The following is a 19,297-nucleotide window of genomic DNA, read 5'->3' on the forward strand; positions in this document are numbered from 1 at the left end:
CTGGGACAATGTATACCCTGTTCATGTTCCATTGTCTTTTAATTTCCTCTTTTAATTATGGATATTTGTGGTGTTTTTCACTTATTGATTTGTGTATGTTATCTGTGTATAGAATGGCTATATCTTGTTTATCCTGTATTGCTATATCTGAACAGTTATTATGCCTTGTCCTATCTGTAATAATGGATTGGTCATAGTATGATTTGTAGGATTCTGATTGTAAAACTGGATCACGCTTGTATTTATCATAAGGAATGGTGTCTCTTATGAGTTTGTATTTTAAAGCAAGATTTTGGTGAATGATATTTGCCACTTGATTGTGCCTGTGCAGGTAATCAGATTAAGTTGAACTGCTGCAGAATCCTGTAGTGTGTTGGATTGTTTCTGGATTCTCATGGCATTTTCTGCATTTATCATCTTGAATTTGTTGGTTTTTTATTTTGTATTTTTGATAATTTTTTGTGTTAACCACCTTGGTCCTGTATTGCCACTAGGAACCTTTCTGTTACTGGGAAGAAATTTCCAACACTGAGCTAGGTGTTCGACATCTAGTTTGCTCAGGGATGTCTTCCATGGAGGGTCATTCTCTTCCATTCATTCACTTTCTTTTCAGTAGTGATCATTTCTTCATTTTTCCAAGTTGTTCTTTCATTTCATTTCAGTAGTGTGTACTTCTTATCAGGATAACAAATGCTTATGTGGAGTGCTGGATCATATTTTGTTTGATGAAAATATTTCTATAGAAGTTTTATCTGACTGTTGTGTAAACTCTTTATGTCTGTTATTCCTTTTCCTAGGTGGTGTTAATTTAAGTGTGTTTGAGTGTACATACTGATTTCTAAAACTTGCATTTTGGTTTTTAATTTTCTTTCTGTTTCTAACCAAAATATTATGCAAATAGAATATATAATATGGGTAGAGCAAAAGTGTTTATTGCCTTTGTTATATTTTTACTATTGAGCTCTGGCAATATTCTTAAGCCTTGAAGTAAATTCTGTTGAAACTTTTCCCTTTATCACACTGTGATCTATTTTCTTTGCTTGTTGAAATCCCAGATACTTGTATGATTCATATTCATCCATCAGTTGTATTGTATCCTGCTGCCCTGTTTTGTGTTCTACTAGCTCTACTGCAGCTTTCTCTATGCTTTATGTTCTGCACTTATCCAGCCCAAAGTTCATGTTTATATCTTTAGAGAATAGTTGTACTAATTGCTTTACTGATGAAGAAACATATAATTTCAAATCATCCACCTATAGGTGGTGTGTCAGGGTATAATTTGTCTGGTTGTCTCTAACTTGATGCTCTATTTTCATCTGATTCAGTAAATTAGAGAGCAGGTTTAAAGCTAGACAAAACCATAATGGTCCTAGAGAGTCACCCTTCCATTATTATTATTATTATGACAATGGGGACATTAAATAAAGAGAAATTATGTAAATTATTAACCAGCGTGAGACTGCTGGACAAATCTTTGCTGATAAAATCTGGCTGCAAAATGAATCCAAAATCAAGGCAGTTGCCACTAGCCTGGAACCGCCATAGAGTTGTTAAATTTGCACAGTGCACCCTCAGCTCCAGTGAAGTGATTTTTCCAAAAAGTCAAGTCCTTTATTCACTGCTTTGTTAGCAACTAGCAAACATACAATCATGAAGCGATGAACTTAGGCACATCCAAATGTAAGCTAAGCATGATTCATTGATATTAAGTGGTCAGCAAAGATCTGACCTCCGCCTGTCGCAACCTAGAAAGTGCCACACAAAATAAGCAAGAATACGTAACTTATTCCCCTTGCTTTTACCATGCCCCCACTAATGTGACTAGTTACCATAATAAACACATAACACCGAATACAAAGGAGTTAGAGAACAAATACATGGCTCCTACAAGGTACATTGCATTGCAAGAGAGATGTGCATGTGATTCCATTGTTAATATACTGTGAACCTGATCATTTAACTTGAAGATTTCTTTTTGATTAGGTGGTGTTTGAAGCATTGCATAATCTGGAACCTCGTGGTTATGTCGTGGGATGGATCATCGCTATTAGTCTGTTTGTTGGAATACTCATCTTCCTGCTGCTTGCTGTTTTGCTTTGGAAGGTAAACTGCGCAATAGAATGGAATCAGAGCATTGCCTTTACTTTTCTTTTAATAGAAATAGACAAACAATGTCTGATGGGTTAATGAATTCTTTAATTTTATAAGCAACCTACAGTGCTACTAGAAAAGGATTGAATTGGAGAGAAAATATATAATAAACATTCAGGTGAAGCAAGTAGTTATGAAAGCAAAGGGTAAGTTTGCTAATCATTCCACAGTGTTAGACTACCATTATAAGGGAACCATTTTGTAATTATACAGCACTTTGATCAGGTCTGATCTCCATTCTCACAATTTACCTTGGAGGTGATGTATTGTGTTCACTCTTGGGATGATGAGTTATTCTTTGAAGCTGATTTAGATTGTTCTATGCTCAGTGGAATTTAATAGAAAGGGTTATTAGAGGGTTAAAATAGAGGGTTATGGGGTAGTGTGGGTTTAGTACTTTTTTTGAAGGATTATATGGGTCGGCACAACATGGAGGGCTGAAGGGCCAGTACTGTACTGTAATGTTCTATGGTTCTATGGGTGTGATTCTGAGGAAATATACAAGGCTGAAAGGGGCTAACAGGGTATAGACTGAGAGGCCACTTCTTAAGGCTGGAGAATCTGGTCATGATCGTAAAGTCTACGGGGGGAGGGGGAAGTACACCACTTACCACCAAAATATGAAGAAATTCTTTCCTAGCACTTGGAATTTTCTCCCTCAGGGATCATGCGATTGCTCAGTCAATAATTACATTCAGATCAAAAATTGATAGCTTTTTAGCAAAAATAGGGGGTTGAAGGACTTGGGTATTATAGGTGATAAAGTACTGGATTAGAATCCAAAGGTCTGGACATTTGAATTCCAGGATAATTATGTTAGGCAGTAAACTTTAATTAAAAGCTAGAATTAAAATGATCTGCTGTGGTGACAGCATAAAAATCTATTCTGATCCCTTTGTTCTTCAGGGAAGGAGATCAAATTCTCTCTCCCTTTGTTCACCTTTTCCATTCCTCTCCTCCTCATTTGCAAGACCTTCCCTCACCTGGTACAATCCACAATCACTCACATACCTGCCCACTTGGCTACCTTCTCACTTGGTCCACCTTTACTATACCTTCTCCACCTCCACTTGGTTCCATCAGGCCATCATCCCTCTCGTATCTGGTTCCAGCTATCAACTACGAAGCAAGATCTAACCTCTGTCTCCACTCATCCACCTATTCCATCTATCTAATTTTTTCTCTCCCATGTGTGTTTTCATTGACCTACCAGCTTCTTTCTCAGCACACTCCCCTCTCCTTCTCCCAACTGTCTCCATATGCAGGTCATCTGTACTTAATATGTCATCTATACTAGCCTCTGTCTTACTACCCCCTCTCATTTCTTTATACTGGTTATTGTCCCTGTCCAGTTTCAGTCCCAATGCAGGATCTGAAACCGAAACGATCCCTTTGCCTCCACAGATCCTACTTGACCCATTGAGTTTTTCCAGCAGTTTACATTTTGCAAGAAAATTAGGTGTTCTTATTTTGTCTGGCCTATGTGTGAACCTGGAGCCTAAGCAACAAGCCACTTGGTTCAGGCCAGTTAATGTTGTTGACCCAGCAAACAGCAGCTTGACACCGTGAATGAATTAGTGGTACATGATCATATTGAAATCGATATCAAGCTATTTCTTTGCACTTATCTCATTACTCAGTGCTGTATTTGGAATATGGGGAAGCTTGATTTTTCAGAGACAAGTTCCATGAAAGTGTTGTCACATTCACTAAATGCCAGATTATGTAAATTCTGAGTTATGGGGTTGGTTGTTGAATCATGTCTTTATCCGCACAGCAGTTTGTTTAGTTATAGGGAGGGATGGGATAGGCCGGGCTTGTTTTCCCTCTAGTGAAGGAGGCTGAGGGATGATCTTATAGAAGAAAATAATATTATGAGCGGCACAGATAAGATCAATAATCAATATCTTTCTCCTTTGGTAATTACAGTGAATTCCAGTTAATTGGGACCCATTGGGACTAGTACATTTTGGCCCAATTAGCCGCAGTTTCATGAAAATATTTAAAAACATATAAAAGCACAAACTGAGTAACAAATTATGTATTAAAGTGAAATACACAGCAAAGTAGAACACTACCAATACTACCTCAGTGCTATAAAACTGTATTTGCTCTTAATACTTACCAACGGAGCATCACGTTCTTTTGAACAAAATCAGCAGAGACACCCAGTGCAGATAATGGACTGCCATCATACAATGCTGTTGATGATTGCGTCCTCCAAATCTTCATTGTAACATTCAGATGATTGCCGATACCTTCAAATTCTTCATAGTCCCTAACTTGCTGAAGAAGTGAAATCATTTTATTTTCAGTCCAGGCCAGTTCTGGGATCTCCAAGCCTGAATGCTTGAAACCACAGTGAGGAAAACAATTCTGAATAGTCTTACTGCTTATTTTTCACCAACTGTCAGTAACAAAACTCAGGGCTTTTTCAACACAAATATGCACAACTGATGCTATTTAAAAACAGTGTTATATCTAACAGCCACTCAAGTGCACACAACTGATGTAGGTTAGAAAATGTTCTGTAACAGTCCCCTGCCCCGATTATGTGACATAGTGTTCCAAATAAACGAAGAGAATCCTGGCTATTTTCTCAATTAGTTTTTGTTCTTTAAGAGTTGTTCCAAATAAGTGGCTGCCCCGATTAACAGTTGGCCCAATTAGCCTGAATCTACTGTAAATAGATGGCATAATTTTATGTGAGAAATAGTTTTAAGGGGCATCTGAGAGATTTTTTTTTAAATAATCAGTGATATTTGGAACATGCTGCCAAAGGAAATGTTGGAATCAGATTACCATGTTTAAAAGGTATTGAGACAGACACTTAAGTATGCAAGGCATAGAGAGATACTGCCCTAATGTGGGCAAATGGATTAGTATTGATGGGTAAATAGGTTTGCATGGATGGCAACTCTATGAGTTTTAACATCATAGGCCTTCCTGGGCTTCCCTGCCTAGGCATGATTGGATCATCCTTCATATCTTTTTACCTCAAAGGAATATATCATTGTTGAAAATACTGAAGCAACTCCTTAATTACAGTACACCTCACTGAGCAACTTACGTTATGATCTATTTTCCCTGTGTGTTTTTTCCAACCCTCCCTTTAACTCTTTCTGCCTCTCCTTAAGCTAAGTCATCAGTTTTGGCCCCATGTTTCTCACTCTCAAACTGAAAATAAAACTCTATGACATTATGATCATTGTTCTTGGAGGGTTCTGTATTATTAATTAACCTCTTATTAACATACCCAAATCTGAAACAGCCTGTTTCCTGCTATTTCTACAATTCTTAGAAACAGTTTCTAATGAAATCATGAATCCATTGTGAAGATTAACTTTGTCACTTTGTTTTGTCTGATCTATTTGAAGGTTAAAGAAACTCACGATCACTTTAGTTCCTTCCAGTTGTATTATTTCTTCATTTATATTCAATCCTACAATATAGCTACTGTTGGAAGGCCTTTAGACTACTCCTGCAGTGATTTCTTTCCATTGCTATTTTTAATCTTCACCAAAACAGATGAAGTACTTTGATATTTTGAGCCAAGATCATTTCTCACTGGAGATCTCATTATTTATTATCACAGCTAACCATCTCCATGTCTGCCTCTCCTCTGAAATGTTAACATTAAATGTCATTGTTGCTTGCTTTGAATTGGTTATAAAATCATTTGTTGTTATTTCTATCAGTGCCAACAATTTGCTTTGCTGTCTAAATTCAGACACAGAGCTTTGAAGTTTTTACTAATAGTCTTTCTTATTCGAATCTAGTTGAAGGGGCACTCTTAACATTTGGATGTTCTCTCTCTCCTGATGGCCGTCTTGCTGCTGCTCTTACATCCTTTCCATTTAACTGTCTAAAGTTCTCCTCACCACTGCACCCACCCCACACTATTTAATTGGAAGATGGTGACCAAGCAAACTGACCATTAAAAAACTTGTTCCTGTTGTGGCTGTGAATGAAGATACCAGAGAGACAATGAAGCTGGTGGATATCAAAGTGTTTATTCTAGACAACAAGCAGGCATCACACTGGAGACACTATTGGTAGACGAGACCTCCTGATTTAATATTACATCACAGTTTATATGTTACAGAGCAAAGGTCACAACAGGACAATTTCTATAGTTACAATGCTTTCCTACTGCTTCCTTTTAGTTTCAAACACCTGGATTCATTCATTCATATTATCTCTCTCTCTCTCTCTCTCTCTCTATCTCTCTATTTCTATCTCTATCTCTACCTCTCTCTAACTCTGACTCTATTTCTCTATCTATGTCTCTTTCTATCTCCCTCTCCCCCTCTCTCTACCCCCTCTCTCACCCCCCTTTCTCCCCCCTCCCCCACTCTCTCTCTCTCCCTCTCTCTCTCTCTCTCACACACACACACACACACACACACACACACACACACACACACACACACACACACACACACACACACACACACACACACACACACACACACACACACACAGAATAAAAACAAATCTAATGAGGAGGGAGGTTGTGGTGCAGTTTATAAAATATTAGTGAGACCACATCTAGAATATACAGCTTTGGTCACCACAATATAGAAAGGACATGAGTGCCTGCAGAGTATGTTCACCAAGATGCTGCATGGGATGGAGCATTTCTGTCAAAAGAAGAGGAGTTTGTTTACTTGGAGCAGAAAAGGCTGGAGTGTGGGTGGGATCTGAGAGAGGTGTCCAAAATTATTCAGGGAGGTGGGTAGTAGAAAAGATGGCCAGTAGTAAACCTTTCCCCTATAGCAGGGCTGTCAGTAACCAGAAGGTGTAGGTTTAAGAAAAGGAATAAATGTTTGTTTTTTTGGGGGGGTGAGTGGAGAAGATTTTGTTTTTACTAAGAGAAGAGTTGAGTTTGGAGTGTACTGCCTGAGAGGATGGTGGAGGCTGAAACTCTCAACAACATTTCAGTATCTAGATAGGTATTTGAATTGCCAAGGCAGAGAAAGCTTTTAAACAGAGTTAATACAGACGGGTACTTCATGAATAATGTAGGCAGGAGAGTCTCTTTGGGTGTTGCACGATTCCATGACCATATTTCACAAGTTCTCAATCGTCTGCAAAGTGTGTCAGGTCATTCCAGAGAATTTGCAAAAATTTATCTCTTCTGTTTCTAGTGCTGACACTGTATTTCCTGGCACTGCCTGTTTATATTTCAGATTTCAAAGCTTTATAGATTTCTCTTTGACATGAAAGTTAATTTTCTAATGCAAGCATAAAATCAGAAAATTACCTTGTAAGTAATTCAAAGAAAATGTTATTATCAAACATTACAGAAGCTTAAAGCATTTCAAAATTAGTGTCAGTTCCCCATAACTGTTAATAATCCTGTACACTTAACAAAGCTACACTTTGATTTATTTTTATGGATATAATAATATTTATGGTAGAAAGCATTTCTGATCAAACGGTTATTTACGGAAATGGTGAAAATTGCTTGGACCATGAAAATTGTTGTGTTCCTAGACTTCTCCCTCAATTGAGATCAGATTTCCTTGTATAAGTTTAAAGTGAGGCCAGATGTCAGGCTTAGTTGTTGGGGTCTGATTTCACCTGAGGCAGAGGGGCTGTGGAGGTGGTTACACATCCCTGTGAATGCTGACAAAAATGTGAACTTCTGGTAAGAAGTTTAAATTAGACTTGTATAAAAAATAGCAGCTGAAAAGAGAGACTTGCTGGCATGAACATGTCCTTAAGTTTTCAGCATGGTCATTGAGATTTACATAAACCAGAGCAAACCACAAATAAACAAAAACAGACAAAATTGAGAACTTACAATGCTGGCTGCTCCCATAGGGAGTGCATGAGAGAACTGATTCACCGGTCTATGTTTCATGTTAAGTTTACCATTCTACTGGAATTGTGGTGTAAACGACAAAACTTGATATAAAATAACAATATAAAATATTCATGTTCATGTTTAGCTGAGGATTTTGTGAACTGAAATGCTTAATGTTAGTGGCCGCTACAGTATAGCACATATAGTGCTGTTGACAGCAGACAAGTTTCCAGATACCATTAATAGTATTAAAGTCATAGGGTCATAGGAGAGTGCAGCACCAAAACAGGCTCTTTGGCCCATCTAGTCCATGCCAAACCATTTAAACTGCCTACCCCCATCGACCTGCACTGGGACCAGAGCCCTTCTTACCCCTACCATCCATGTACCAATCCAAACGTCTCTTAAATGTTGACATTGAGCTCTCATGCCCTGTCAACTCGTTCCATAATCACCACACAAAATATTGGCCACTAATATTTTTCTTCTCATTTATGTTTTTGCATGATCAACAAGATGATTGTTGCTAACACAGTCTCCATTTTGTCAGTGATCTAACTGATTTTACTTAAATTTGAACTTGATGAAGTTAATGCAAAATAACTGTTCCTCACAGGCCCTTCACACTCAGTGTTCCTGGCAATACACGGATATTCTGCCTTTAAAGGTCATTTCAGTTGACCTTGTGTAAAGGAATGGGTTGACTAAGGTTTCCTGGGATGAATGCAACATCAACACCAGTCACTCAGACTCACTCACTACCCAGTGAATTTGATGATACTAGTGTGGGTGGATTAAAACATCATAATCTCTGGTAATGATTAAATACAAAATAAATAGCATTATGCAAAGGGTAAAAATCCAACACTGATCATAATTACATTTGCCAAAACGAAGATCTTGTAAGTCATTCCAAAACTGTGTGTACTTATTTTGGATTCTGATACATCTTGCTTTTCTTTTTTCACTAGATGGGCTTCTTTCGCCGAAGGTACAAAGAAATCATTGAAGCTGAGAAGAACAGGAAGGACAGTGAAGAAAGCTGGGACTGGCTCCAGAAAGACCAGTGAGCTCCAGAGAATTAAATCATGTGACATGCAGCAGATAACTGACCCTGCTCCAGAGCCTTCCATATATGGAAGAGAGATCCTTCTCCAGATTTTTTGGAGAACTGATAATTGAATATTTGTGTAATTCAGCAGCTGGAAGTGTTCCTGAGGCAGACACACCAAGCAGAAGATCTGTTGTGTGGTGCTTGGGCTTCCTTTAAGAATTAAGAATGCAAATGCTGTGGAGACTAAGAATGGAAGAGAATAGGATTTGCAACAACACAGCCCTCAGGAGATAAATTCTCTTTGTGTGTTTAGTAAAGAAAAGCAAATATTTTTATAAGAGAAGAACTTGTCTGTTCAAATGTTTATTCCTTTATATTTTTATCCAAAAGTTTTTATCCAAATGTAATTTACTCATATTCAGTTGTTTATCAGACTCACTGCACTGATGTCTTGCTCAGAGCCTGAGTGATGACAATTTGATGAAGAAGCTATTTTGCCAGAAGCTCTTTGCAGTAAGGTCAACCTTGGTGATGAAATTCATGACCACTTGCAGAGTTATCTACCACTTTCAGTACTGTACATACTTTGCACTTTGCCTCAATCTCTTTTCCATTATCTGCTGTCTGAAACAGTGAGATTGTGTTGCTGTACACTATATAAAATATACTTTTCAGCCTATCATGGAAGTTGGGAGCAGCTGAGGAATTATTAAAGGCCTCCATGCTCTAGTTAGCTCCAAGAAAATGATTTCTGTGTCAGGCCATAATTCAGAGACTTCTCCCCTCATCAGCTAAAACTATACCATGTGTCGTTTGGTTAGAATAAAGTTTGTCTATGGTAATCTCTAACATACAGTACTGACTTTTACCACTGGATCTCAAGACAGGAACAATGGCTGCCTACCTGCATCTGCAGAGAAAATAGTTAGTGGACTAGTATGCAGGCAATAGCACACAACTTTCATGAAGTTTGGGAGAAAACTGATAAAGAAAGGAATAAAGCAGCTTCTGTATTTCTACAGGATTCCTAAGACACTCCTTGCACACCAAGTTATCACAGAAATATTTGTTGAATGAGATGAGGGGAGAGAGACAAGGGAGAAGAATAAGGACTAGAATGAAAACAGTCAAGTGGGGAACATCAGAAGAAGTTTGACGACTGAGGAAAAGTGTGAGGAGGTTTATTGTGAAGCATCTGATAGCAGAACTGAAAGTTTAAGATACTTTACATGTGGTGGAAAATAATGAGAGGAGCATTTGCAGGTGGTGAGGGGGTAAGTGAATTAAATGGGATAAATTTTGATTGCTTGGGAAATTGAGGGCTGTGGGCAACTGGCATGGTAGAAGAGAGGAAGCCTAGTGTAGATCAGCCATGATCATAAACAAGAAATTCTGCAGATGCTGGAACTCCAGAGTATCACACACAAAATGCTGGAGGAACTCAGCAGGTCAGGGAGCATCTATGGAAATGAGCTAACAGTCGATGTTTCCGGCCAAGATGAGACAGGAAAGGAAGGAGGAAGTTGCCAGAATAAAGAAGTGGGGCGAAGGAAAGGAGGACAAGTTAGAAGGTAAGATAGCAGCACGCTCGGACGCAGTGGCTTTTACAGAGGCAACCAAAGGTGTAATTGACTTTTTTAAACATACTTTTTGCGATTGCAAGAACCTGCTGGACATTGAAAACTTAAAGTACTTCAGGTGTACCCCATCAGCGAGTTGCTTGTTGGCAGAGAAGCTAGAGGATCTGGACGTGGTGTGGATTGTGCTGCTGTTTGTGTCAGAGAGACGGTGTTGATGCACGAATGTGGTGTCCAGCCTAACAGCGAGTGATCGTCTTCCTCAATTTTTCTTGTGAATGCAAGACCCTGTTGGACATTGTTAATGTGGAATTGCTGCAAGTTGGTTTCACTGGTTTATTGGCTCATGGTAGGATGGACAGTGAGGGGGAGCTTCATGGTCTCAGTTGTAGCAAGGACAAGGCATCAAGCCGTGTGTCACCCAGGAGAGAGGCATCGAAGCTGCTGCGTTCCACTGGAGTGCCAGAGGCAACTGGTGCAGCCTCCGTGCTGGGAATGGTGTTGCCTCCAGTGTTCACTCGTTCAGCTGCAGACTGCTGCAGTGCCCATGGACTAAGCTTTTCTGTGACTGTATTTTACTGCTATCTATTCGTGTTATATGTACCTTGTGCTGTGTGTGACTGTTGGTTCTGTGCTTTTCACCTTGCCTCCGGAGTAACGCTGTTTCATTTGCCTGTATTCATGGTATTAGGGTACGGTTGAATGACAATTAAACTAGAAGGTGATAGGTGAAGCCAGGTGGGTGGGAAAGGTAAAGGGCTCGAGTATAAGGAATCTGACAGGACAGGAGAGTGGACCATGGGAGAAAGGGAAGAAGGAGGGGCAGCACAGGGAGGTGATAGGAAGGTGAGGTAAGGGTAAGAGGCCAAGTGGGGAATAGAAGAAGACAGAAGGGGGAGGGAAAGAGAAAATGAAATTACCTGAAGGGAAATCAATGTTCATACCATCAGGTTGGAGGCTACCCAGATGGAATATGAAGTGTTGTTCCTCCACCCTGAGCTGGCTTGATCATTGCAGAAGAGGGGTCCATGGACCAACATATCAGATGTGGATTTGAACTAAATTGGTTGGAAACCCAGAAATTTTGCTTTTGGCAGATGGAGCGGAGGTGCTCGAGAAAGCATTCTCCGATTTATGTCCGGTCTCGACAATGTAGGGGTGGCCGCATCGGGAGCATTAGATACAATAGACGGCCTTAACAGATTCAGAGGTCACGTGTTGCCTCACCTGAATGGAGGTGAGGAAGGAAGAGCTCTCACCTTCTAGCTTGTCCTCATTCCCCTCCCCCACCTTTTTATTCTGGCATCTTACCCCTAATGAATGATCTTAGCCTGACCCATCGACTGTTTATTCATTTTCTCGGATGCTGCTTGACCTGCTGAGTTCCTCCAGCATTTTGTGTGTGTTGTTAGTCATGATCATTTTGGAAGGTGAATCAGGTTTGAGGGACTGAGTGGTCTGATCATATTTGCATAGATTCTTGTATTGGAGTAAGGTGGATTAATTCCCGTGGTTTGTGTATATTTGGAATGTGTTGACTTTGTTAATTCCTCTTCAAAAGTGTCATGAAGGGAAATCCTTGAGTCTCACTGACTCTTGACCTTCTGGTGACTGAGATGCTTGTGCAATACTGAAATATGATACTAACAAAAGCAATACTAAACATTCTGAGGAAAGTTTAATTCTGGAGCTTTCATTCGTGTTCTAGTTACCTTAATACTCAACTATTTCAAAGCAATTCCAGCAGCCTCCCTTCTTTCAATTTCTATAAGCTTGAGGTATTCAAACATGCTGCTCTCCGCCCTGTGTAGTGCACACCCAGTTATGTTTCCCCATTATCCCTATGCTCACATTAGCTTCAAAATAAGCAAATTTTGAAATTGTCACCCACAATTTCAAATCCATCCACGCTATTGCCATGTCATTTCCTTCCATCATTCTGACAATCAAAACATCTGCTCATTACACTGATTGAAACATCCCACCATTGACCAGGTGGAGTTAAATTTACCCGATAGAGGCATATCAAGTTATAAGAGGTATAGGGGGAGTAAATACAATCTTTTCCACATTTTAGGTACATCAAGGTGAGGGTTTTAAGTTCAGAGGAAGGGGATTTTAAAGGGGGATTAATTGGTAAGTGTGTTTATTGCATAAAGAATAGTTGGTATGTGGAAATTGCTCTCTAAGGAAGTGGTTAATTCAGCTATCATCACAACATTAAAGAAGCTTTTAGACAGGTACAGTAATTAAATGGGAATGTCTTTGAAGGATATGGTCCTAACGTGGGCAAATAGCTCAGCAGGGACATGCACCATGTCCTGTCCTACGATGGCCCTGAAAGACTCTTACCAACATCTCCTTATTTGATACGGAAATAAATTTTGTTTGATGATACTCTTGTGAAGCTAGAGATATAATTGAAATTGTTGATGTATGTCATGTAGCATAATTAATGAGGTTCTGTTATTGAATGTTAGTAGGTTATTAATTTCCTGACATGGATTATAGTGGAATGCAATATAAATGAGGATGATTCAAACCTGCTAAGGAATTCAGTTGACCTACATGCAGTTTGCAATCTGTTTGCCTGAAGCTCTGGATAACAGCATCACTGAACTTCCTTCCATGACACAATAGTGTAGTAATCGGTGTAGCACAATGCAGTACCAGCATTCTGAAGATCAGGATTCGATTTCCGCCACTGTCTGTAAGGACTGAACACTCTCCCTGTGACCATGTGAGTTTGCCCTGGCTCTGGTTTCCTCCACATTCCAAAGATGTTAAGTGTAGTAAGTGTGGGCAGCACGTCCTCAGACTGTGTTTGATATTGATGCAAACGATGCATTTCACTGTATATTTCAATGTGCATGTGACAAATAAAGTGAATCTTTGTGTCTATAATGTAAGGAAACCAAAATGTCTCCCAAAACTTCAAATGAACTAAGTTCTCAGTGAGATTTGTTCACTGTAATACTTAACAAAGTAGATCGTGCTTGAAGTTGGTGATAATTGTTCACAGCTTTACGCTGCAGGAGATTTTATTTATTTGCATGTGCTGGTAATATGCACTAAGCATAGATGGAGGTAACTGCAACATTTTTGTGACAGGAATGGGGCAGTAATGCCATTTGCTTGCTGAAGGTTATGTCATGAAGGTGAGTCTCTGGAATTAGATCACAATTAGGGCATGATTGTACATTGCAGGACAGATTTAAATCTGAAAAGCCTGCCTGCATTTCACCAGGATGTCGTCTGCATTACTGGATAAATTCTGTATTTCTTCCACTGAAAGAGAGCAGGAAAGGTCCATAGAATCATATTCTAATAGGGCACTCATTGGTAAACTTCAACAAGGTTCAGACACCCAGTGGAGAAGTAAATGGGAATATAATTACCACTTTTTATATAGTTCTGCGACCTGATTGAGTGAAATTCTGGATTATTTATTTATTGAGTTACTGCATGGAATAGGCCCTAACAGTCCTTCGAGTCACACTGCTCAGCAATCCCCCGATTTAATCATGGAACAATTCACAAAGACTAATTAACCCACCGCCCAGACTGTGGGAGGAAACCAGAGCCGCCAGTGGAAACTCACACGGTCACGGGGAGAATGTACAGGACAGCAGCAGGAATTGAACCCGGATCACTGCTACTGTGAAGCATTGTCCGAACACCACACTACCTTCTGCAAGGCGCTCGGGGAAATGACAACAGAATCTCCAGTGTGGATCAAAATCAGTGTGAAGTCAGGTTCACAGAATGGCAATAATGGTTGAATGCTCTTCAATATTGGTTGATAATCAAGACACAGAAAAGATACAAATATAAAATTGATTTTTCTCAATAAAGCACGCTGGTCACTGCCTCAACAAAAATAAGTAACTTGTCAAGTAGATTTATTCCATACTCATATGTTCACAGAAAGTTCAGATCAATAAGACAATGTTATTTTAACTGTTGGAGAGAATGTACACCTCACAGAACAACTGTGCGTCTGTCAGAACCTCATTGTGTAAACATTCCAACCAGCGGCGTTTGAGACTCAATTTCAGACCTTGATAATTGGGCAAGAGAAAGGGCTGGACTCTGGACTTTATCTTGAAAGAATGTAATTGCTATGAAACTAATGACTTGCCAATCTTCCAGCTTAAAAAAGAAAAAAAAATCTCTATTTTTGTGGCGGTCCATTTATTAAACTTGTTACTACTAGCACATTAACTGGCAGTGTCTAATCTTATATTGTTAGATAATGCAGCTGTGTTGCCTGAATATGCCATAATTCAAAAGGTGCCATGTTTCTGTCATTCTGCTTCATTATTCACTGAGATTTCAATCCATGGTATGAAGAGTTTCAAAGGTATGAGGAAGATTTGTGTCTCTTGAAGCAGAGGAGGTTTTTGAAGCGGTCACCAAGAGGTTTGCTGAGGGCAGAGCAGTAGATACTGTGTACATGGATTTCAGACTACCACAAGGTAGTCTGGTCTGGGAGGTGAAATTGCATGAGATGCAGGTGAGCTGGAGTCTGGATAACATTGGTTTAGTGTAAGGAGTCTGAGAGCAATAGGACAGGGCTGTTTTTCAGAATGGAAACCTGTAACCAGTGGTGTGCCACAGGGATCAGTGCTGGATCCACTGTAGTTTGTCATTTATGCTAATACCTTGAATGACAAAGTTAGAGAGTTTGTAGATGACACCAGTGGTGACATAGGGGACAGTAAAGAGTGATATCTGAAAACCCAGTGAAGTCAAGATTATCTGGGGAAGTGGGCCAAAAAATGGCAGATGGAATTTAAATCCGACAAGAGCAAAGTGATGTATTTTTGAAAGATACACTAAGGGAGGACTTGCACATTAAATGGCAGGGCACTGGGAAATGTTGTAGATCAGAGAGACCTAAGGGTTTAAGTACATAGTTCCCTGGAAGTGGAGTCACTGCTAGACAGGGTGGTAAAGGAGGTATATGGCATGCTTGATTACCATTATCGCATTGAGTATGAGTGCAGAAAAGAGCTATATTACACATTGCTAAGTCTGCACATGGAATATTGTGTGCAATTCTGGTCATCACGGGTAGGGGTTAGATGAATGTTGGCCAAATGCAGATAAATGGGAGTAGTTCTGGGGGACACTTTGGTCAGCATGGACAAATTGTCTTCACCCTACACAACTCTATGACTTCACTCTAGTGCAGGGGTTCCCAGCCTTTTTTATACCATGGACGGACCCTGCCAATAACCGAGGGACTGGTTAGGAGCCCCTGCTCTAGTGACAGTAAAAATCACTATTAGACAGTGATCTCTAGTATTGAATCTTGAGATAAGCCTTTGAGAAAGGAAATTAAGACATAACCAAGATTGCTTCAGTATATCTAGCAATAATGGGGAAACTGCATTAACCTGTAGGAAATAAAACCTTTTTGTCATAGCAAACTGTGACCTAGAAACCTCTCTTTGGACTCATTGAACAATTTTTCATTATAAAAAACCTAAGTTGTGGGACAAATTTAAAAATAATGGAGGTTAATTTATGAATAGGAGAGAAAAATTTCAGAAACATATTTACAGTGGTATTGTGGTAGCTTTCAAATTACTTAAAATACAAAAGCTACTTAAAATATATCAACACCTAAAATATTTTTGAAAGATGTAAAATCTGCTTTTCAAGTACCGGTATGTCTTATCAAGCGTTTTGCCTGTGATAATTGCTAAGTTATCCTACACACAGCCCTTGATCCACTGCAGCTCATTTCCATTTTGGTTCAGTTCTCAGGGACAAGTAAGCTGGGGATGAGCAAACAGTAGTCAGGGTGGCCAAGGGGGGATGTCAGCAATTCCAAAAACAGGAGCAGGATGACCCGTGTAGCAGAGGTGGAATCCCCATTCATGGAGGGGCCTTATTATAAAAGAGAGCACAGTTGCTTCTCTTTTGTAGGAACAAATTCAAGATCTATGAATTGTCAGATGAAAAATGACCAAATGTCTTTCCAGTTAATTTCATGCCATTCTGGTAATTGCCTAAGTAACAGTAATCATGGTAATTGAATATGCAGCCCATAACAGAATCCAAGCATGGGGTTTATGGAAATTGTGAACAATCCTTCCAACAGCAAATATCACCTGATCAAAATTTTATTCCATAAGATTATCCCCATTTCTATATTAACCTCTGATCATTTTTGCAATACTATGGCAGGAATCACAGTTTTGATGCCCAAAAGCAATTCTGCTTATCTGATGCACAGTTCAAAATATTTGCACCATAACTTGTGCATGACAGGTTTCAGAGTAAAATGACTTTGATCACAGCAACTTCTGATCTGCAGATGGATACCACAGTGCAAGGGGACAGATTTCAATAGTTTCTATGACAGATGCCACACATAATCCTGTGTTCCACGTCTTTTTCACGTAATTCAGGTTGTATTCTTGGTGTGCTTAGTTAGTGTTGATTTATCAACAACATGATAAAGCAAATGTTATACATAATAAGATAGATCAAAATACAAAATAAGATTAGCTTAATCTTGCAAGGCTGGATAGTAACTGCTGGATTTCTTTTCTCTATGTCATTTGACATAAGGGCATCATTTGAAATTTGACTTCTACATCAGCTGCTTTGAAAGTGATTTCTTTGTTATCTTTCATTATGTGGATCACTTATTATGTTTTTGAAAAGTATGTTAAAATATTTCTCAACAAAAACATTGTATATTATTCAATAATGGTGTACTATTTTTAGGAAACTGAAATATAGTTTCATATAATAATAAAACTTGGAGAAAATATTTATGACACGACATTTCACAATCAAATGACTAAGCAATCATTGTACTATTATAAAAGAGTATGCCAAAATATGTATATATAATATTGACTACATCATGTGGCCAACAATGTTTACTTCCTTGCACAAGTAATGGACTAGTTTTGAGTGATCTATTTGACTGATTTTTTTTCGCCTTGTTCTCAGAAATTTGAGATTGTTGTCTGTAATATCCATTTAAGATCTTCATCCACCAAAGAGCCTAACCATACCTTCAGAGAAGTTTTCTCACAATTCTGGAAATTATTCCCTAAACTAAACTAAAGGCCGGTTGCAGGATTTAGATCATGTCTGATCAACAATTAACAAATTCCCAGTCCAGACCAGAAGGAAAACCTCTAAATATGTCATAATTTTATAATTAAGTCATCCTAACACCACCAAAGTCAAATAAGTGTAACCCTGTTTCTCCTTAGGCTTTAGACTATTTCTTTTATACAATGCATGTTACCATAGTCTTATGTAATCCAATTTACAAGTGAATCCATCTTCCTGTGCTTCAGTGAGTCTGCAAACAACTGTGAATTGAAGGCAGGGCTTCATTTGTAATCGTGAATGAACTGTGTTTCTTCAAACAAGGCCCTTCAACTGGAAGTTACTGTTTAAAAAGACAAATACAGCAAAATTGTTCTCTGTCAGTTGCACTAAACAGGCTAGAGTTAATGGGCAGTCCATTCAATGTTTTCCATTGTTCATTTTGCAAAGAAGCAAAAATTGTTGTCTCAAAACACAAAGAACATTTTACAGCCAATGAAGAAAAAGGGTTCGTAAGAATAATTAATAGTCTCAAGCTCACAACTTATCTCAAATAAATAATTTTACTGATTTCCAGTGGATTTGGAGTGAATAATATTGTATTTATGGGAACTTTTATATTAATCTGCTTGCTTAATTAAATAGTGATGAGTTTTACAACTAATCTTCTCCTCCGAGTAGAGGGGAAGTTCATCTTTGGTCGCAGGTAGATATTTAGAAGAACAATCTAATAGTGGGAGCTTGCCATTCTCTTGCTCAAACTGTTTGAACATGAATGAAGTCCCTTAACCATCGTCCAGTTAAACTCAACACAGGACTGAATTTGAATCTCTGATCTGAATGACCTAATGCTATGTAACCCAGTGGAGTTCAGAATGTTTACATATTGCTGACCTTATTTGAGCTGTATTTTAGGCACACACAGCACTGCATACTAATAGCCAAAAAAAGGTCTTAAGCTTTACTTTTGATTGGAAGATACTACTACTACTGTTTCTTTATTATATTTGGGATTTGATTTTTCATGTTGTTGCTTTGTTCTTTCAAAAGTATATTTATTGTTACCCCTTTCAATTTTATAATAAATTAATTCGTATTGTTACTCTGGTATTCTACATTGTTCACATTCATTCACATGGATGTGGAGACGATGTTTCCTCTGGTGGGGGAGTCTGGGACTAGAGGGCACAGCTTCCGAATAGAGGAACTTCCATTAGAGCAGAGATGAGGTGGAATTTCTTCAGATAGAGAGTAGTGAATCTATGGCATTCATTGCCATCAGTGCTGTGGAAGCCAAATCACTGAGTATATTTAAAACAGATAAGTTCTTGATTAGTCAAGGCATCAAAGATTTTGGGGAGAAGACAGGAGAATGGGGTTGAGAGGGATAGTAATCAGCCATGATGGAATGGCAGGGCATACTCGATGGGTCAAATGGACCAATTCTGCCATAGCCTTGTCTTTATTCCTGGGATATGGGCATTGCTGGCAAGCAAACCTTTGTTTTTCTGTAACTAAGAGTGCCCATTTCAGAGAACATTCCATAATGTTGTTATCTGGATTTGCATAAATCCACGCAATGTTAGTTGTTTTTATAAACAATTATCAAAAGATCAGATG

At 38.8% G+C, this 19,297-nt stretch overlaps 1 protein-coding gene across 1 annotated transcript in view; it reads left to right on the top strand.

Moving 5' to 3' along the window:
* The window catches only part of itga9 (integrin, alpha 9), a 425,264-nt gene extending 406,485 nt beyond the window's left edge, over positions 1-18,779 (top strand). Inside the window, exons 27-28 of the mRNA XM_073052451.1 lie at positions 1,984-2,103; positions 8,935-18,779. Coding sequence (XP_072908552.1) covers positions 1,984-2,103; positions 8,935-9,033 — 219 coding nt within the window. The 3' untranslated portion in view covers positions 9,034-18,779. The remainder of the gene's footprint in view (positions 1-1,983; positions 2,104-8,934) is intronic.
* The last annotated feature ends 518 nt before the right edge of the window (positions 18,780-19,297 follow it).

Source organism: Hemitrygon akajei, chromosome 1, assembly GCF_048418815.1.
Source record: "Hemitrygon akajei chromosome 1, sHemAka1.3, whole genome shotgun sequence".
Lineage (NCBI taxonomy): Eukaryota > Metazoa > Chordata > Chondrichthyes > Myliobatiformes > Dasyatidae > Hemitrygon > Hemitrygon akajei.